The 22,850-nt window shown below is 32.9% G+C and overlaps 1 protein-coding gene across 1 annotated transcript; it reads left to right on the top strand.

Annotated features, from left to right (window-relative positions):
- The first annotated feature begins 126 nt into the window (after positions 1–126).
- Positions 127–18,680, top strand: LOC18611989 (uncharacterized protein At5g08430). The gene is made up of 9 exons (XM_088803030.1): positions 127–1,081; positions 2,077–2,189; positions 2,857–2,916; positions 4,685–4,735; positions 5,579–5,651; positions 6,451–6,690; positions 7,063–7,215; positions 7,588–7,740; positions 17,975–18,680. The coding sequence occupies exons 1-9, from the start codon at positions 427–429 to the stop codon at positions 18,352–18,354; spliced, it is 1,878 nt and encodes a 625-aa protein (XP_088659156.1). The 5' UTR covers positions 127–426; the 3' UTR covers positions 18,355–18,680.
- Positions 18,681–22,850: the final 4,170 nt, after the last annotated feature.

Genomic DNA, 22,850 nt, shown 5'->3' with positions numbered 1-22,850 from the left:
AAGAGTTATTGATCTCTCTTTATTAAATTGGTTAGATTTTCTTTAATTTATTATTATTATTTATTTTTGAAGGGTAAAATGGGTATTATGATATACGACTTTATTCATGGAAAGAAGAAATGGAGTGTTGAACTTCAAAAAATGGATTATTTTGGAACAAGAAATCCATTTTGGAATTTACTAGGCCGGAGCTGAATTAGGCAAAAAATCTTGATACCGAGCGCAAAGTACTTTTTTTGATCATTTATGCCAACCAGCAAATGTGGTCATCTTCACCTCCAATTCTAGGGCAATGGTAGATTTTCAAGACAGTCAAGCATAGCCCATGGGAAACGCACGCTCTGCATTCTAAAGCGTCATATTGTGCAGGTTCGACTGAAGAATTTGAAATTGAGGAAGTTGGTGTTCAGAATTTGAGTGTGCGATATGGACGAAAAGGAAGCACCGGTTTTTTGGTTGGAAGAACACAGCGGGAAGCCAGCTACTCCTGCCAGTTTGAAAAGAAAGGTAAGATCGAGGAAACTGGAGTTTGTTGGTTGGGGATCAAAACCACTGATTGAATTTCTTGAATCAATTGGTAAAGACACCACCAAACAAATCTCTCAACATGATGTTACTGACATCATACGCAAATATGTTAATGATAATAACCTTGTTCACCCGGCAAAGAAGAAGAGAATCCTTTGTGACGAGAGGCTTTATTCTATCTTTGGAAGGAAAGCAATTGGTCGAATGAAAGTCTATGACTTGCTTGAGACACACTATGCTGAAAACCAAGACGCATGGAGTGACGGCTTTTCATCTATGTCAGACGAGGACGATGTTGGTGAAGAACAGAAAAGCGTGATTTCTGAGAGAAAAGCTTACCAGAAGAAAAAGGTTATTGAAACCCCGAAAAGCTGCTTTGCTGCGATAGTTCAGGATAATATAAAGCTGGTTTATTTGAAAAAGAGTTTAGTTCAGGACCTTTTGAAAGATCCTGAAAGATTTGAAGCTAAAGTGGTAGGTAGCTTTGTGAGGATCAAATCAGACCCCAATTACTACCTTCAGCAAAACTCTCATCAGCTTGTGCTAGTTAAAGGTGATTTGCTGTCAAGTTATGGAGCTAGTAATTATTTACTTGCAATTACACTTTTTCTTTCAGTAAGACTGGTTTATTCTTGTCCTGTTGTGTGTGTCTGATGCAGTCTAAGAAACAGAAACAGCAGTGGAGTGACAACATATTGCCCGGAAACTGGAAAAGAAAAAAAACACTGGAAGTAGATTAAGGGGATTTCTAGTTTAATGAGCTAGATGTTTCTGTAAATAAATAGCTTCATGCATTATTTAGAATTAATTTTTTCACTTGAGGATAGCAATCTTACAAACCCAGGCCTTGATTACACATAATTTCCATTTAATTTTCAATACACAAGATAATAATATGTAAATTTTAAGAAATATATCATGCTTCCTGACTTAAACTTGAAGCAGAGAAAGTTGAGAAATAAAAAACTAGGTATGGTAATAAATCCTAGTAGACTAGTGGCTTATTGTCTTTAGCAAGATTCTTGGATGCTTTTCTGTTAATCTACTAGGGGTGGGAACAACTAGACATGGAGCTCATTCTGTTTATAACTAAGTGAAGGATTTCTATGCAAATCAAATAGTTTTTCAGTATGTTTGTAAACAAAGTCTTTTTCTTTTTAATGATCAATTGGTGACTGGGGGTTGGGGAAGGATATTAGTTATTTTGTTACATGTAGAGAAATGTGATCATTGTGTTGTGGAAGATAATATGAGAAATCTAAGCTGAAAATTATTATTTGGTATGTTTTATACCAATAACTACAAACTGTTAATTTTGATGACTTATACCTTTTGTGATAGAACTGCTTACCACCCTTCTTTAAGGCAAACAATTAATGCCACTATTAAACCAGCCTTTTGAAATGTTAATTTCTTTGCTATTGATATATGTAGAATTTATGCTTTGGTTTATTTGTATGATGCGACATTATCTCATGTTAATTATGCAATATGTTCTTATCTGTTTTAAATAGTTAATTTACGGTGTTAGCATTCTTTGTTGTCAAGGGCTGAAGAAGGCCTCTGGGAACAATGATATAAACACAGACATTCTTCTCCAGGTTTCAAATTTTGTGAAAGATGTTAACCTTTCCATGCTTTCAGATGATAATTTCGCTCAGGTAACCAGCACAGTACTGCTAGTTCATTCCAATAGAACTCAGTTTTGACATATTTCAGTGCCAAGCTGAAATTTTCTTTCAGCCTACTATCTTTCTGAATTTAGGTGCAATTCATCTGGACATTTGACAAATTTTGATGAATTGTTGCTAATCCTTTTTTTACTTTAAAACCGAAGCAAGATTTGAAATATTTTTATAGTTGCTTGATGAAGAAAGCACTATCTTGTTGAGATGAAGTGCAAAGCAGTAACAGAAATGGTTAATTTATTTATATTTCACTTCGCCTGTGGGATACTAAATTGGAGACAGATATATGGCAGCTCCTTTAGTGATTGTTAATGCTACTAACATCAGCAACTTGTTATTCCAAACCTTCTAAATTTTTTTCTAAAAAGAATTCTCTTACTGACAATTAGATCTTACCCAGCTCATCATTTGACTTTCCATTTTTATCTGAGGTCTGTTAACAATCACCTGTTTCATATCTAGAGCATATGTGCCTTTCCAAAGAAGGCATAGTTGAAGTAATGGTAGGTTAGGATTGGTATTGCAGCTGCATATGGTGTGGCAAAATATCTTAATTTGTTTGTTAGGAGGCTGCTGTTTACACTGGAACAGATATCAGGGTGCATGTGGGTGTCTTAACTTTGTTGTGGGCTTTTTGCAGGAAGAATGTGAGGATTTGCATCAGAGAGTAAAAAATGGATTGCTGAAGAGATTAACCATTGTAAGCTCTTGTACTATTTGCATAATCCAGAATGTTACATTCTAGTAGGAATGATATTGTTCTTTGTCTAATGTAAGAATCTATGTCTTTTAGGGCAATGTTAGGCAGTTCAAACTGTCAATATAGTCCATTTCTTAATTTTCATTTGATAAATGGGTGTAGGTTAACTGGAAATTACATAGGATGAGGTGTTAAGAACTTAAAAACTTAAATTTCTTTTATAAGGTATGGCGCTAGTTTCAGAGTGTTGTTCTGGGATTGTTAGAGATACAGCATTGCTTGAATAGATACTAGAAGTTTGTGCCAAGTTAAGGCTTCTTGAGGTACATGCAAATCATTTACTGTTATTGTGTTTATGAAAAAATATTAAAAAGGTAAAGGGTTTAAGATTTTGTGATTGATTTTCTTTATAGTGCCTGACAAATCACGGTATGTCTCGCTTGCTGTGGAATGTTGTGTAATAAGCTTGGCTTGCATAAAACTGAGAACATTTAATAAATTTTTTGTTAGCAATATGGAAGATCTTTGTGGTAATTATCAGGTTTAGTTTGGTTACATGGGTTTTTATGTAAATGGTAGAGTAAGCTGAGCTCAGTAGCTGATCTGTAGGCCATGATGCAGCTATTGAACTCTAAGTGTTTGTGGAAGCTGGTGTCCTGCAGAGCAGGAGAGTCTTCCTCTTCCTTTTGGGATCCCAAAATTAGAATTAACATTGGAAATTGATGTTATCAAAGGTTTCAAGCAATTAATTACTCATAAATAAAAGATGAAATAAAAGATTTTGCATGCAGAAAGCCCTTTTATTTGTTGAACTAATTGTATTGTTGGTGTATAGCTAGGAGTCTGGTGTCGAGTTAAGGTTGGAGGAACAGATAAGGGATATAGTTATATTGATACTGTCCTGTTAGTTTGAGCAGTACCTGGAATAATAATTGAGGGTTTTAGGTTGAATTGTGATTGTTGATTGATTTGAGTGTATCTGGGATTAGAAAGAATAGTAACATAGGGTTTTTTGGTGGTAAAATAAACTGGTTACAGATCTGAAAATTTAGTCAAAATCAATTCTGCAATGTGCTCCATCAATAAATTTGTTGCATCCCTGCTATGTTTACTGTTGGTGAATGTTTTAAAACCAGACCCTGCCCGGTTGTGCTGACTGCTTAAACCGTTGACTGGTGTCATTTCTGGCCTCAGTTGGTCATCAGACCATATTCCTAGGACTAAAAGTCTCAGTCAGATGACTCACTTGTCACTTATTAAGCTAGAGGATATGGACTTGTGCCAGTTCTAATCATCAGATGGGCTCATATCCTAGCCTGGTTCCTACTTGGGTCAGTCAACCCAAAAGAGAATTATGGTGTGCCTAATCTTCTACAGTTTAATAGCAAGCATCAATGGGGATCTGGTGATGTCCCACAAAGTTGAATTCTCATGGTTTCACAACATTTCACTGACCATTAAGCTGGACATATCTATAGGATACTTTATTCAATTCTAAGTTCATATTAACTGATGCTCTATCATGCTTGGTTTTTTACACACCAGGCAAACCTGCAAAGCTACTGATGCAGATTTTTATTTGTTTATGTTTGGTTACTACTTATTGATATTGGTTTTCTATGTATTTTTCTATACCCTCCAGTCCCTTGTTTTACCCATTGATCTTACTCTGTTGTGTTTCTAGTTTTTGACGCCTATTTCTTTTTTCTTTTTTCTTTCCAACCTTTTAACTTTTCCAAATATCAAAATTATTTTAAACCATTGATAGGTGGAACTTGAAGCAAAGGCTCGAATTTTGCATGAAGATATAACCAAGCACGTATGTATTTTCATGACAAACTATACTTAGCTGTTAGAGAATGGTTGCAACTTTTATTCTCTTGTTATTGCTGTTTTTTATTGTCAATTGATGGCCAAGTATCTTTTACTGTTGGTTGCCTATTTCAGGTGCTTTTTGATACACTAAAAGATTAAGTGTTGAATTCTTAGTTTTGACAATTTTATGTATTGGATTTATCCTACAAAAATTTTACGTATTAAATGTTGACTAGATCTTTTATTGAATTTTTTGTAAAAGAGATACCCTTGATTTTATTAGGATTTTACATTAAAAATGGTTAAAAAGGAAAGAACAAATAATTAAAAAGGAAAGAATATAGATTAACATAATTATATGATGAAAATTTCCTCAAAACAAGATTTTTGAATGCATTATTGTTGGAATATTGTGCGCACTCACACAATTGATATAGAGAAGAATAGGGAAGACGAAGTCATCAAAAATATGAGAGAACTTGAATTCAGATGACTTTCATTCAAATGACTTGTCTTACATAATTTGCTGAATTACATAGGTATTTATACTAATCCAAAGGATGAATCTAGACATAATTAAACAGTCATTTGAAGAAGATTTTTTAATGCATTATTGTTGGAATGAAAAATATCTAATTTTTTTTTTGTTCTTGTAAATCTGCTGCCTGCATAGTTGTTGTAGTGATACTCTTCACCATAAATTTCTACGTACTTGTGAATTGTTGGCCTAAATTATATATGCTGACAGTACAGTCTCCTTCTTGGGAATGTTTGTGATGACTTTGTTGGTATAGTAATTGATATTTTTAAATTCTTTCCTGGGATTCTGTACTCTTTTTTTTCCCAGTGGCTTTCAGCAGAGATTACCTTGTTACAAAAGCTCATTGATCGTGCCAATGAAAAGGGATGGCGCAGAGAATATCCTTTTTGAGTATCTGTTAATTACATGCCTAGACATAAGTGTTTTGACTAATTATGGAGCTCACCAGTTGCATTTTAGGTATTGTGACTGGAAAAGAAAATCCACCATGGATGTGTTAATAATTTTGTAACTCCTGAACCAAGTTTTTTAAACATGTATTCTTGAATTGGCAGACACACCTAACAAATAATTGATAAAATCAAAAATTCTGTTAACTTTGTTTAAAATAGCCAAGTGCTGAGGTTTTTTAGTTCTTTACTTCTTAATATTACAGGTAGCTCTACTATGTTTATGATGGGAGTTTTTAGGGGACATTACAAAAATATAGAGCTCACATATCTCCCCAACTTTTTCTTCTGTAAATTACTTTTCAAAAAAAAAAAACTTTTTTCCTCTGTAAACCAATGATCTTGTATTTTAATGTGAGGGAGTCCACGTGGAGTTTGCCTTTATGCCTCTATGGGTTTTTTTAGTAAAAGTGTAAAACAGTTCAGAGTGGTCTTCTTGATTTTCTGTGAGCCTAGTCTTCTACTGTAAACTTGTGCTTTTGTATGCCTATTGTATGCATCTATCTTCTCCATTTCTCAAGGTATTAAGAGGCATAGACACGTTTTATTTTTGTGAGTTCATGCACTTTTGTGTCAGAGCTGTCTAATAATTTACCATTCCAAAATTGACAATTTACATTTACTTTCTCAAGAAACTGTGGGCTGGAGCCTGTCAAACTTTGTGGGCATCTGTCATGAAGCATTTCCATTAAGCATAATTGACTACTTAACTTGCTTCAGCTTTTACATTGTTTGAGTACATGGAGAGAAGAGAGCTGCTTATGACTCCAGAGGAACAGTCACAACTATTGCTTGAGGTTCCAAATGTTATTGCAGAAGAAATAGATATTGAAACTGCACCACAAGATTTTCCAGGTGATGAACAGGAAAATGATAACTCACTGGTGTCAACTCTCAAGGGAACTTCAGATATTCCTAGTGATACAGCTTTAGGTGGAAAATTGTCAACCTTGATGCCTTCGACTATAGGTACATCAACTTTTGTTCATTTCTTTCCTTAAAATTGCCCTTGAAATTCTTTTAATCTGATATGCTTGATGGCTTTGTTTTACTCTTTAGGTTACATTTGATTTGACCCCATGCAATGTACAGGATAGATAATTAAAGTTAATAAATTTGTTAAAATAAAATAGATATATATTTTTTATTTTTCTTTTATCCTTGTTTATATATTACTCATTTTCCCATCAAGTTACATTGTGTTTATGGAAATGTCTTAATCATAGAAATTATCATTGAAATCTATGTCCATTTTTTTATTTGAATAACCAAAAAAAGTTTGCAAACTTTCATTCATTCTTATTGATATAAAAGTTAATCCGTTACCAAATGTTATTGCAGAAGAAATAGTACTTGAAACTGCACCACAAGATTTTCCGGATGATAAACAGGAAAATGATAGCTCACTGGTATCAACTCTCAAGGGAACTTCAGATATTCCTCGTGATACAGCTTTAGATGGAAAATTGTCAAGCTTGATGCCTTCGACCATAGGTACATCAACTTTTGTTCATTTCTTTCCATAAAATTGCCTTGAAATTCTTTTAATCTGATATACTTGATGCCTTTTGTTTTACTCTTTAGGTTATATTTGATTTGACCCCATGCAATGTACAGGATAGATAATTAAAGTTAATAAATTTGTTAAAATAAAATAGATATATATATTTTTATTTTTCTTTTATCCTTGTTTATATATCACTCATTTTCCGACCAAGTCATGTTCTGTTTAAGAAATGCCTTAATCATAGAAATTGTCATTGAAACCTCTGTCCATTTTTTTATTTGAATAACCAGAAAAAGTTTGCAAACTTTCATTCATTCTTATTGATATAAAAGTTAATCCGTTACCAAATGTTATTGCAGAAGAAATAGAACTCGAAACTGCACCACAAGATATTCCGGATGATAAACAGGAAAGTGATAGCTCACTGGTATCAACTCTCAAGGGAACTTCAGATATTCCTAGTGATAGAGCTTTGGATGGAAAATTGTCAACCTTGATGCCTTCAACCATAGGTACGTCAACTTTTGTTCATTTCTTTCCATAAAATTGCCCTGGAAATTCTTTAAATCTGATATGCTTGATGCCTTTGATTTACTCTTTAGGTTATATTTGATTTCACCCCATGCAATGTACAGGATTGATAATTAAAGTTAATATATTTGTTAAAATATAATAGATATATATTTTTTATTTTTCTTTTATCCTTGTTTGTATATCACTCATTTTCCCATCAAGTTATGTTCTGTTTATCAAATGTCTTAATCATAGAAATTGTCATTGAAACCTATGTCCATTTTTTTATTTGAAGAACCAAAAAAAGTTTGCAAACTTTCATTCATTCTTATTGATATAAAAGTTAATCCGTTACCAATATATAAAACAATTCTTTTTGTCATTGGCTCAAAAAATTCATAATACTTAATCAATACTGACTTTATATTTCAACTTTAGATTCTTTGTATTAAAAGAAATGATACATCAAGCTATAATGTAACATTCAAGTTTAGCAACAAAAAAAAAAAAAAAAACAACTACCAAATTATTTTTCTAAAAAAAAAAAGAAATAATTCTAGTTCCTTTATAGATATACATTTTGCAAGTAGAAATATAGCAGCCTTAGTGGTATAATATAAGATTTAGGAAAAAAAGGGTTTATAATGCATTGTGCACGAAATAATTCTTACATTTGATGTACCAAAACATGATTCTATGTTCAATTCTTTTTCTATTCATAATTTTATGCAAAAACAAGATAAAATTGTTTTGAATAATGTTAATCAAATTGAAGTGAAATATTATTTATGAAAAAATAAGAAGAAATAAAATGATACACAGAGACCAAGGAGACAATTTCCAACATCTTTAATGGTTACATGCATTATCTAGAAAAGGTGGAAAGAAATAGACCTAAGAAAGCTTAGACATTATATTTGTTAAGTAGGGGTAACAACTGTTAGGCTAAAGGTTAGTTACATATTTAATTTGTCTAGCGTAAAATACTATCTACTTATATGTTTGGTATAAATGTGAATTTAGAATTGATTCCGCTAATTATATCAATTATATAGTATACATTTAAAACAATTATGTTCTTAGATTTAAAATATAAAGGATTCGTATGCATTTCGACAAGTAGAAGGGTTACTACATGTCTCATTATGCTATATATAAAGAAATTAATTAATTAAATAATAACTAGATGGACATGTTACAGCTTTCGAACCCCGCTTGTGGAGTTTAAAAACTTCATCATTGTTGTATAAAATATTAATCCAAAAATAAAGGAAAGTTGAAATTAGATATAAATGTGCACCTTTAAAATGTTGACAAAAGATTCTTTTGTGAGAGAGCTATTTATGCAATAACATTACATTTAAGGTTTTTCTTTTTTTTTTGGGCGTCCATCATCTAACAAAAAAAAAAGCTATTAACCTTTTTTTTTAGAAAAGATAGCAATGAAGTGTCTTGCACATATATTATACAATAAATTTGACTTATAATTAATTAGTTTAATGAGAATAGTAAAAAATCCCCTATAATTAGGTATAGAAGGGAATTGATCGTAACCAATTTATAGATGTGTTTTTGTTCTTTCTAAAAAGAAAAGATAAATCATTTGTTCCATAGCGACAAAATCTTAACTCATAATAAATAGGTAAAAATTGCTTTAAGTATTTCAATTTGGCAAATCTAACTTTTTCGTAATAAAAGTTTAACAAATGTTAAAATAAAATTGCTTGTGACTTTAAAACAAGTATGCATACTTAAAAGGGTAAGTGTGAGAAAAAGAGCAATAAGAAAATCACAAAAAGATGGTAGCGCTATTGTTACGGGCTCAAGATTCCAATCCAAAAGACATGCCTGATAGGCGTAAGAAAGCCCATATTTATATACTCAAGACTTACCTTATCTCTTATTGATGTGAGATCTGTGACATTCTACCCCATCTAATGGTGCAACGTTTTTGTTGCACTGGTTTTTTGCCCTATAGAGGAGAGGGACCTTTACACCGGTCTTGTCATAGGCCCTTTTTCCAACCCTAAAGACGTGCATGATAGGTAGAGGAAAGCCCATATTTATATACCAAGAGCCATCTCGTTTCTTACTGATATGGGATCCATGGCACTAGGAAGTGGTTGTATTGCTCTAAAGAAGGTTTCAAAGAGTAAAGATTTAAGAAGAATGAAGTTAACAAGAAGAGGCATTGGGGTGAGACACGTTGTGCTTGTAATGCTAGACTTTTAGTAAACAAAAGTAATAATTGATCATGGGTTGTTTGGGTTTGTTGAGGAACACAATTATCACACTCCAAGAAAATGCCATCTTTTACCACAAAACAGAAAAATTGGTGAAATTCAGGAGGATATGATTGATAAAATGAGAAAGGCAGGTATTAAAACCATCTTATGATGAGTTATCTATCGGATAATCTCATTGGAGTCAAAATGTTGGAGTTATTTAATGAGATGCAAGAAATTATGCACGCACTAGAAGAAAATAGAATTTTTTGTGGGAGATCTGCAAAGATTGTTGAATTACTTGAATGAAATGCAAAATAAAGTCCTTTAAACTTTTGTAGTCAAATTCTCCCAATTGCAGTATTTAAAGCAATTCTTATCTATTCATTCTGAGTTAGGATTTTGTGACTGTAGTTTAGCCATGTAGAATTCCTCGTAACTCCAACAGAACCAAGTCTGTGCGATCATAACTTGTATATATAAATGTTTTACACATTCAGACCTACTTAAATTAAGCTTTTATATTCCAAAAAGAATAAGCTTTATAAGTCAAATTATAGGATAATTGTTCAACAAGTAAATGACTCATGGTGTAAAACTTTTTATCAATTGTTAGATGAAATGCATGCAAAAATTAAGCATGTGGAATCTACAAATTATACTGGAAATCAACCTTTGAGCCATCTATACATAATTTTGATTAAGAGACAGATTAGTTAAACACTTAAATATAGATATTTAGTGTGTTTTACTATTTTGACGTGTTATTTAGGAAGGGAAAACTCAGCATATTTCATTCATAATACATTATCTATATGTACAGCCTAAACATCTCTAAAATAAGAAAAGAATAAGGAAAATAAAATCTCTGTAATTATGATGATTCCCAATTCCTATAATTATGGTGATTTCTAATTCTTATAATCACGTTTATTAATAAAAGAATATTTACACACTTCCTATTCTATAACACTCCCCCTCAAGCTGGAGCATAGATGTTAATCATGCCTAGCTTGCTACGAATATAATCAACTCGAGGTCCATTCAACGCTTTTGTGAAGATATCTCCTAGTTGGTCTTTAGTTTTAACATAACCTGTAGCGATGAACTTCTGCTGAATCTTTTCACGAATAAAATGATAATCAATTTCAATATGCTTAGTTCGTTCATGAAACACGGGATTGGAGGCAATATGGAGAGCAGCTTGATTATCACACCATAGCTTTGTCGGCAAAAAAGACTTAGGACCAACCTCACTTAATAGTTGATACATCCATACTACCTCACACAGTTTGTGCCATAGCTCTGTATTCTGATTCTGCACTAGACCGAGGTACTACATTTTGCTTCTTACTTTTCCATGAGACCAGATTTCCTCCAATAAAAACACAGTATCCCGTAGTGGATCTCCTATCACTCTTGGAACCTGCCCAATTTGCATCTGAAAAACATTCAATATTAGTGTGTCCATGATTTCCATAAAATAGACCACATCCTGGAGCCCCCTTCAAATAACATAGGATTTGTTCCAAAGCTGCCCAATAGTTAATTGTTGGAGCAGACATAAACTGACTAACAACACTAACAGAGTATGCAATATCAGGACGAGTAACTGTAAGATAATCCAATTTTCCAACCAGCCTTCTATACTTTTCAGGGTCTTCAAACAATTCACCATCTTTTTTTGTAAGTTGCAAATTAGGAGTCATTGGTGCATTACATGGCTTAGCACCCAATTTTCCTGTCTCAGTCAACAAGTCAAGAACTTATTTTCTTTGAGACAAGAATATACCTTTCTTACTCCTTGTCACCTCAACACCCAAAAAATACTTCAACAACCCAAAATCTTTTGTTTGAAACTGGGTATGAAGAAAGGATTTGAGAAATGAGATACTTGCAGTGTCACTCCCAGTAATGACAATATCATCAACATACACTACTAGTAAGATTATGCCTGCCTTGGACTGTTTATAAAACACTGAGTGATCACACTTACTCTTCTTCATCCCAAACTCTTGAATTGTCTCACTGAATTTGCCAAACCAAGCATGAGGGTTTTGTTTCAGGCCATACAAGGATTTTCGAAGATGATAGACTTTCCCATACTCCCCCTGAGCAACAAACTCAGGTGGTTTCTCCATATACACTTCCTCTTGGAGGTCACCATGTAATAAAGCATTCTTGATATCTAATTGATGTAAAGGCCAATCATAGGTAGCTGCCATAGAGATGAATAAACGAACAGAGGTAAGTTTAGCTACTGGAGAATAAGTATCAGAATAATCAACACCATAAGTTTGGGCATACCCTTTAGCAACAAGATGGGCTTTAAGGCGAGCCACTCATCTATCAGGATTTACCTTTACACCCATTTGCACCCAATAGCTTTCTTCCTAGCAGGCAAATCTACCAAATCTCAAGTACCATTACCATCTAAAGCCACCATCTCCTTTGCCATAGCAGCACGCTAGCCAGGATGGGACAAGGCTTCATGAACAGTTTTAGGAATTGAAATAGAATCCAAGGATGCAACAAACGAACTAGAAGAAGAAGACAAGTGATCATAAGAAACAAAGGATGAAATAGGATAAGCACATTGACGTTTACCTTTGTGAAGAGCAATAGGGAGATGAAGACTAGGATGATGATTAGTGGAGACAGGATCTGACAGCGAAGGGACTAGTAAAGGGCATGTGGTTTGAGCCTCTGGTCGTCTGGAATAGACATGGACAATAGGTGGCCAAGCAGGTGCAGGATCAGGTGCAAGAATATTTGTGTTACTGACAGAATGGGTTACAGTATAAACTAGTAGATCATCTTCCTCCCTCTAACTATCACAACTAGAAGATGAGGAAAAGAAAGGAGTATTTTCAAGGAAAATGACATCTGCAGAGACAAGATATCGGTTAAGAGTAGGAGAATAACATCTGTAACCTTTCTGAAGACCTGGGAACGAACATCACGAACAAAACATGTACTACCAAATATCTTAGGTTCAATAGGAAACAAAGACTTGGAAGGAAAAATGATAGTATAGGGAATATCACTATGAAAGACAGAGGAAGGCATCCGATTAATCAGAAAACAAGCTATGGAGACAGCATCAACCCAAAACTGTTTAGGAACTTTCGTATGAAAAAGAAGTGCTCGGGCTACCTCAAGGAGATGTCTATTTTTTCTCTTGGCAACTCCATTTTGAAAGGGTGTATCAATACAAGAAGATTGATGGAGAATGCCATTCTGAATCATATAGGACTGAAATTTATCGAAAAAATATTCTTTGGCAATATATCTTCGCAATATGCGCACAGAAACATTAAATTCTGTTTTTATTTCATAACAAAAGGCACAAAAAATAGAGAATAACTCAGAACGGTTATTCATTAAGTATAGCCAAGTGACACGAGAATAGTCATCAACAAAAGTAACAAAGTATTTAAAACCGGATATAGACACAATAGGACAAGGACCCCAAACATCAGGATGGACTAACTCAAAAGTGGACATAGCCCGTTTGTTGACTCTAGACATTAAAAGGAGACGATGATGTTTGGCAAACTGACATGACTCACAATTCAACGAAGATACATTTTGAAATTGAGGATATAATTTTTTTAAGGAAGACAGAGAAGGATGTCCCAACTGACAATGCACCTCAAAGGGGGTCAATACACTTGAACAAGCAATGGATCCAGGCACCTGTGTGTCAAGATAGTAGAGACGTCTAGACTCACGACCTTTACCAATAATCCGCTTCGTCGTAAGATCCTGAAATAGACAAAAATGGGGAAAGAATGAGATACAACAATTCAAGGCATGAGTGAGTTTACTAACAGAGATTAGATTAAAAGAAAACTTAGGTAGATTTAAAGACATTGGACAATGAAATTGATGGAGTTGGATTAATAGTTTCAGAATCAAGAACACAAGAGGTTGATCCATCGGCTAAAGTAGCATTAGAGAAGGTTGTAAGTGATTGGAAAATGGAAAATAGATTCGAATTACCTATCATATGATCTAAGGCACCAGAATCAATGACCCATTTGGATGATGAGGAAATAAGACATGTAGTGGAGTTACCTAACTTTGCGATAGCTGTGATAAGAGAAGTAGTGGATTTTAATGATTCCTGGTACTCAGAGAATTGAGCAAATTCATCTACAGAAACTAGAATAGTCTTATAAGAAGATGAAGTACCAGAAGCTACAACATTTGCTTATTGACCTCACTGAGACTTATTTAGGAGTTTTCTACAAAAACGCTTTGTATGGCCTGGCTCATGACAATAATAGCACACAATTCCTCCTGACTCTTGACTACGACTATCAACATCTCTGTTACGATTGCCCGTTCCTCCTCCTCTGTTACCATTTCTATTATTCTGACAACTTACAAGAGCATTGTTATTAGTTTTGAGCCAATGTGAAGCTAGAACTTTCTGTACGAAGTACTCTCGTAAATGTGTCATGCAGAGAGGAGATTTTGGAACCAGAAAGAATCTGAGATTTGACAGTCTCAAGCTCTGGAGAGAGACCTGCAAGAAAACTCATAACCGCCATTTGCTCCCCGTTGAGCCTGCTGAACCTTCAGATCAGGACTAAAAGGCAACAAAACATTAAGCTCATAAATTCTTTTAAAATCCATAAAATAAGCTGTGAGAGATCTATCTTATTTCTCTGCAGGATAAAAAGCTTTACATACCTTATAAATATGAGAGATATTCCCTTTATCAGAATATAAAAAATCTAAATAATCGATCAACTCTTTAACAAACTCACAATGATTAATCAGGTTAATAATATCACTATTAATGGAATTTCGAATCTGCAGGAACAGCCGTGCGTCTTCCTTCATCCAGGTTTACCTTGTATTATCAGTCGGAGGATCATTAGTAATATGATTATCCTTATCAATGTTTCTTAAATAGACCTGAACTGTCTTGCTCTAATCCAAATAATTGGAACCATTAAGTTTATGCTCTATGATCTTTGTCATCACAGGAATCACATTAGCCACTGCCATTGATTTTTTCTCGTGCACAGACTCTGTCATCTTGAAAACCCAGTAACAAAACCCAACAAGAATACCAAACTATCTTGTTGAAACTTTCCGGTGTGAAGACCAGAAGAGAAGACCGGAGTGAATCTCCGATAGATGGTCGACGTGTGAAACAGAACCAGAAATTAAGAACTCTGTTTCAAAGGAAACAGATTTGCCAAAACAGCTCTGATACCATGTTATTTAGGAACAGAAAACTCAGCATATTTCATTCATAATACATCATCTATATATACAGCCTAAACATCTCTAAAATAGGAAAAGAATAAAGAAAATAAAATCTTTATAATTATGATGATTCCCAATCCCTATAATTATGGTGATTTCTAATTTCTATAATCACGTTTATTAATAAAAGAATATTTACACATTTCCTATTCTATAACATGACGTAAAAGGAAAAGAAATATTTGCAATTTATTAGTTTCAATACGAGTTTTGGATTTTAAATTTGAAATGTGATTAATGACATGAAACATGTAACATTTTGAAACTATCCACATGTCAAAAAATCAGGCCATTCATATAGGACTATTGCCTTTTTTGTCAGACACTTCGTGTTATGTGTGTGTATATAAAGAGAGAAAGAAGTCTATTTGATCTGCTAAGATTGAATCTGAGTAGAAAATGGCACTGTGTTGTCACCTATGGAGTACATTTACTTGATCAACCCATAGTTGTGTTTTGGTATTGATTGTTGGGCGTATATAATTTATCGACCTGATATTTGTAGCCTTAGCGAGAATTGTATACATATGAAGGTATGTCGTGTGTGTATGCATGTTTGTACATATGTACACACTCACTTTTTCTGGCATTTCAGACGAGTACTCTGGTTTTCTATGGAGTGTGCGCAGGATAGGATGACATGATTGTGAAATCAATTATCATGCTAAAAATCATAGATTTTATGCAATAGAAATCATATTGATTCTCAATTAAAAAAAAAAAAAGTAAATTTCTTCCAGTGTCACAATCTCAAATTTCCATATGTCATCGCAAAACACCACCTTCACTTCCTCTTGTCCTTGGAATTTTGAGAAACCATTGACGTCTTGGGGATGCTTGCTACCTCAGCTGGCAATGTTTGGTGGTTGGCATTTTTTTAATGCTTAAATAAGAAGATATTTGTTGTCCTCATTTTACTTGTTGGTCGATAGCGTTGTTGGACTTGTGTTTCCTTTTGCAGTGTCAGTAATGTTTTGGCTCACCTAACTTTTGAAGTAGACTCAAATATAACCATACTCTCCCCTTCTGCTGTCACTTGAAATCATAGTTTGTCTTATATGCAGTCACTTGAAATCACAGTTTGCCTTATGTGATTTGGTCGCTGAAAATGATGTGTGGTGTTTCTATTTAACTGATTGCTTTTCTGGGAAAATTGAATTATTGCTTTAGGCTTTGCTTGGTAGCAAGCATAGAAAGGGGTAAGGATGGAATAACCTTTAATGTAATAGTTAGGTTTCATAACCACTTTCCTACTTTGTAACTTAACTATTGGATTGAAAGTTTTTTCATCCTTACTCTCTTTCTAGCCTTCCAACCAAGCAAAGCCCGAGTATTTTTGTTCTGGGTGCCAAAAGTTACTTCATGGTGAAGAGTACATGTAGTTAACTTGACAGTATTACAAGATCGTCAATTATAGGCTGGCATCCTCATGCAAATGATAAACCTTCAATCATTCTTGCTAAGTGGCTGGAAATTGATTTAGCTTCATGACTGTCACCCCAATATACTAAATATGCACCCGTGCCTAACTATCACCGGTGGAAGTAGTCCATAGGTAGAACCAAACATTTCAATTCCATTTGGAAATATGGTAAGAAATCAAAATGTTTAGTTTTTTTTTTTCTTTTTTCATTTTTCAAATAGAGATTTCGCCTTTAGTTTTGTCTTGTACATGTCATAACACAGTGCTCGTTTTATTTATTTATTACAAGAGGTGATTACTATGACTTGAACCTCATAACTAAATATCCCCTAACATTTCCTGGCAAAATTACATGAGTTAAACCCATATGGTTCACAACATGGTCTTCTCTAGCACAAAAGTGATGTGCATTTTGTTTATTGTCCTTGACCTGCCAAGGGATACCAGGCAGAACTTATGCTATTAATATTCCTCTGTAGAAGTTGTCATTATATAATAGGAAGAGTATGTAAACATTTTGAGCACCAAAAGAGAGGCACAGGAGTGGTTATCAAAAATTTAATCCTATTAGGTTTCTTAGGCAATCTTTGTTCTATTAATTAGCAAAATCAAACGTTAAAGGCAAATTTTCCTTTGATTTTAGGATTTCTCATACTTTGCATGGTAATTCCATTAACTTTTGCAGAGATCAATTTCTAAGCCATATTTCAAAATGTCACTTTACCAGCCGCTTACTTTGTTTTGTTTTATTTGTATAGCAGTCCAATCTTCCATGGCAGTTTCAAAAGATAACACTGGTCTGTGTAAATTTATATCTTTGTTAACCATGACCTTAGATAGAGTAGGGGGGAAAAGGAATGGAAGAGCAACATTTTGTAAATTGGTTTTTTTACCTTTTTTCTTCGCTTTGTTCTTTTCTTTACTAAAATGAAGGGTTAGGAAAATGTCTTCAGTGTGATTCAATGCTGCTGATATCCTAGTCAGCTAGTCCTTTTAATCCATCTAGAATTCTCAGTAATTAATGGAGGAAAAAAAATTTTTGGCCATGCCACAGCCCCCTCATCCTCACTCTTGTCTCCACCCTGTCACTTAGGTTGGGGCTCATGATTCTATGGTTGCAAACACACAAGTGGTGTGTGCAGAGCTGAAGAGGCAAAAACAACTCTAAATTTGGATTCTTTTTGACTTGTTGTATGGAATTGCATTTCAAAACAAAAGAAAAACCCCGGCATGTTGGAGTGCAATCTTTAACTTGTTTTTCAATCATCCTTTGAAGTAATTTATTTCCATTTGTTGCAGATAATCAGCATGATGTTCATGAACAGCCAAAGCGACCAAGAGACAGTAATTATGCGAGAGCACAGCTTGTGGATATACCAGTGAAGGATGGTTACATCGAGAAACAAAGCTTTGTAAACATATCAAATACTCAAGTGATTGATTTGAGTGATGATGATGAGGATTCAAATGAGGTTCAGGCACTTGATGGTGTCAATAGCCTGATGTGGCATTATTCAGACCCTCGGGGATATGAACAGGGCCCTTTCTCCCTCAAATCACTAAAAGGTTGGAAGGATGCTCACTACTTCCCACCAGATTTTAAGGTTTGGAAGACAGGTCAGAGCAAACGTAAAGCTGTACTGTTGACTGACATACTTCATCGGATGTTTCCCATTTAATTGTTGAATGTTGTACATAGCGGTCAATTTTTTGGACTACATGGACAAGAATCAGGTTTTTTGAAACTGCAAGTAGGCCCTTTAGGTTGTGAGGATTAAAATTTTGTCATATCAAATAAACAACAATCCTCTCAAATTCCAAGTTCTGTTACGGCATGTTTGGTCAGAGAAATTTCTGTTCCATTTTGGATTTCTCCATTAGGTTTCTTTATTAAAGCCCAGATAGATAGATAGATAAGCATTAAAGGCGGGGAATGTCAAATGTTCATCATCTGGGCCAAGCCCCAGATAGCCACTTCCTCAAGAAATAGCATTAGCATTTTGTAGATGATTTTTTTTTTTTGGAATTGAGGAAGGAAAGATTCGAATTTTACATTTTAAAGAGGGAGATTATGTATAAATTAATGAGTCATATATTCAGATGTTGTAGGTAATATGAATTGGTGTCATCCTTGGTTAGGCATTTTATAAATAAATTTTTAATATGAAAGTAGTGCAAAACTAATATTAAAAATTGAACATAAATCATTGTTAAGGTATAAACATTCCATCAATAGAAACCAAAAAAAAAAAAAGGAACAATTAAGAAATCAAGAAAAAGAAAGGGTATAAGAAGGAAAAAAAAAAAGGAAAATGATTGAAAGCAAATAATAGGAAAGATAGAAATAAAAAGAAAAACAAATTGAAGTATCAAGTATGAATAGCTTGAAAATTGGTCTAAAAATATTGTTAATGCAAAAAATAAGATCATGGAGCATTGAAAAAAGAAGGAAAAGGAGATCGGAGATAATTACAATATAAATGATTAAATGAAAAAGTATAACCATTCAAAACTAAATTCTAGTTAATAAATAGCATATTAGATATATTAGTTACTATATAATTTTATACTCTGTATTTATATTCAGAACAATATGTTAATTTTTAAATATAAAGTATATCAATCAATTCTATAATTATTGTAAATATGTAATTAATTTAGCTATAGAGTCAAATTTTAAACCTATTTTTTATGTTGTTATACTACTAATATGTTTGCTTATTAAGCATGCATTTCATTTGGATTATTAATACCAGATACAAGGGATCAAGCTGGAAACACAATAAACCATTGACCGATTAATTCATAACATTAAGCGTAGGTCAAGGTATTCTAGCCGACTTCTAATTAGGGGTGTGCAAATGGGTAGTTCGATTAGTTGGATTTTGGATATCAAATAACCAAACTAACCAAACTCCTTTTTAAAAATAATTGAAACCGAACTGAACTATAAATTAACCAAACTAACCGAAACCAAACTAATGCGGTTAGTTTGGTTCAGTTTTCAAAAACCGAACTTAACAATTTTTTTATTTTTTTTTGTTTGTATATATATTTTTTGCTGGATTTTTTTAAAATAAATCAATATTACAAAAATATTAAAAATGACCTTAGAAAATTATAATAAATAAAATGAATACTTATACAATTTATATGATATAAACAACAATAAATAATTTAGGTTTAGGATTTTTTTCATGTAAAATCTTCATAATACCCTTATTTAGGTTTGGTTAGTTCGGTTAGTTTGATTAGAAATTTTTCTAACCGAAACCGAACTGAAATAATTTTATTAACCGAACTATCCTAACTAAACTAATTGAACCAAAAAAATCGAACTCATTTCGATTCAGTTCGATTGTTCGGTTCGGTTTATATTTTCTCATCCCTACTTCTAACCCTCAAACACCTTCTTGGCAATAAAGTCTAGTCAAGGTCTGACTTTTATAGCAAATGTCGCATACTACAATAATAGGTCATGATGTGTCGGCTTTCAAAGCTAATTCATTGCAGTGATATGCAGTGATTTGTAATCAATTCCATGAGTTTTTTGATGTAGAGGATCCATCGAAGTGGCAATTATAAAGCGTATAACTTATGTTATATTTGAATGTTAACATATGAACAATGAATTCATACTAGCTATTAACATTTTTTAGTTTAATAAGTGAGCTTAAATATTAACATGTCTTCATTTAAGATGTATTTAAAAAAAATCAATTATCTAATTATTAAATGAATAGACTGCAATGGTATAAACTTACTTGTAGGATTTTAAAATATTATCATAAATATGTAAAATGATATTTTTAAATTCAATTAATGAAAATTCCTTATATCGCTTTTGTGAATGCATACCATCATTATAATCTATAACTTTATATAAAATGAAGTTTCAAAGGAGTTCCTAAGCATTGACATGTGTTCTTGTCTTGGGACACCATGTGGAGACTTGAAAAGGGGAACTTTTACAAGTTTGGTTCTTTGGCGGGCCGCATGGCTTGGATGGACTATATTGGGGCAAGTTGCATGCGTTGGGCAGGGGGTTTAAGCATGCTCTTAGGTTCGCTTGGGTGTGGTAGATGGTTTTGTGTTCGTTCCTCTCTCATGCTTTTTTGTCTTCTGGTAGTAACGGATTTAGGATTTTGCATGAGGGGTAACGAGTAATCATATAAGGTCATAGATCGAGTCAATGATTCGATTCAAAGTAAAAATTAATTACTTTTCAAATAAAATTAAATTATAACATAAAATTTTATTAACAATTTAAATATAAGTTTTCAGATTCACCAATATAAATAGACATATAATATAAAGAAAAATTAATATTAGATTTTCACATTAGGCATTGTAATCTGTGCTCGACGTGCTTCCATACAATGAACAATATTGAGTGTTGCAAGTTTTGTGATACTTGCTCCAACTAACTTTTCTGCCACTTTACCGGATTCTACCAATCTCATTTGTCTAGTGCTATCTTACATAATCAATTGTATGAAATATCTACAAAATTAAATTTTAGTTTTTCACAGAAGGAGATAAGGAGTTGGTAATGAACTCGAAAGGTATTTTTACTAGTAATACATGTATTGTATAATAATAATTTTAAAATGTTTCAAATACTAACACAATGAATTATAAACATGTTTATAAAATTAATATACAAACACAGAAACTTGTGTTCATGTATTTTTTTTTTGTTTTTAATCATTATTAAGAAGACAAAAATGAAGATTTTGACTGTGTGAAAAAGATTCGACTAGATTTAGCAGTGATTTTCAGAATATGAGACAAAAAATATTCGATCATAAACATCCATATTCTAGAACAAAAGAATGACCAAAATGTTAAGGTTTTATATGTTAAAAATATGTGAATGTTTGTTCGATTTAAGCTAGATCACACATATCCACCAAAATTTTTTTTCCTCAGTGTGGTATTATAAAAGGAATTTAGGAAAGTAATGAATTCATGAAATGAAAATAACTAAGAATATAAGAGTTTCATTATTTACTTACGTTAGCAGCGGTGTCTTTTCATCATATTGAGTGCACTAGTACTTTATAGCATAGAATTGTAAGGCCAACCCACATTCGTTACATGAATTGTAAAACCATCCATTACTACAATCAATATAGGTAATTGTTGCACGTATCTTGTATTTGATGTTCTGCAACATACATTTGTTGTCAGTATGTTTGTGTTTAACATTTTGTTTCAAAAATCGTTTGTTCAAGTTTGCTTTTACTGGGGTTTTGGTTGGGCCAGTTGCATTAATGGTTGTAATGGTTGATTCTTCAATGTTGTTATTGTTTCCAGTTTGAGTCCATTTTCATGTTTATGATTTACACATTAAATGGTTTTTGTTGATATCTGTGAGTTAAAAGATTTGTGAGCTGATACTTTATATTTGAATTGCTATTTATAGTTAAATATTGATATTATCTTTGTTTAAATGTTGCAGTTTCAAGTGTATCTGAATCGATATATATCTTGGTGATCGAACAGGATGCAAGGTAAAAGGTGTCTATAAGAATAACAAATAATTATAAAAAAATGACAAATACTGAATAATATTACTAATAGTAAATGATATTCTTACTCGTGTATTTTTTCACTGTTGTTGCGGCCAAGACAATAATATGGTTGATCACTTCATCAAGAAGAAGATCTTCATTTATGTCTTCAGCTTTATCAACATATAAAACAACTTTTAGGTTGTTGCCATTGTACATAAAAATACCAAGTATGAGATTTAATGTAAAAATTTATTCACTTATAGGATCAAATGTGTTCATGACTTTTTTTTACTTGAGATTCTTAATGTAAAGGTCACGTTTTTTAATGTTATATGTTTTGTTATGCAAGCGACCTTTGCAATATTGATCATCGATTTTAAAGCCCCAATAAAATTTATGAAGTTTTGAAACATCATTTTACTTGGGGTTAGTGACTATTTGTAGTGTCAACAATGAAAGATGCTATAGAAATTATACTTTAGCAATTTAAGAAATAATTGAATTTGTCGTACCTGTCAAGACAACATTATATAGATCCTTACATTGAGCTAATTAAATGATTTAAAAGTAAAATATGATGAAGGGTATGAGGCCAAATCTTCATGAGGCTCTTGGATTTAGGTGTTCCTTGTAAACATCCCAATTATATTTGAGGG

This window comes from Theobroma cacao, chromosome 1 (genome assembly GCF_053813885.1).
Source record: "Theobroma cacao isolate CCN51 chromosome 1, ASM5381388v1, whole genome shotgun sequence".
Taxonomy (NCBI): Eukaryota; Viridiplantae; Streptophyta; class Magnoliopsida; order Malvales; family Malvaceae; genus Theobroma; species Theobroma cacao.
Note: the sequence above shows the minus strand (reverse complement) of the source record. Positions and strands in the feature narration are given on the sequence as shown.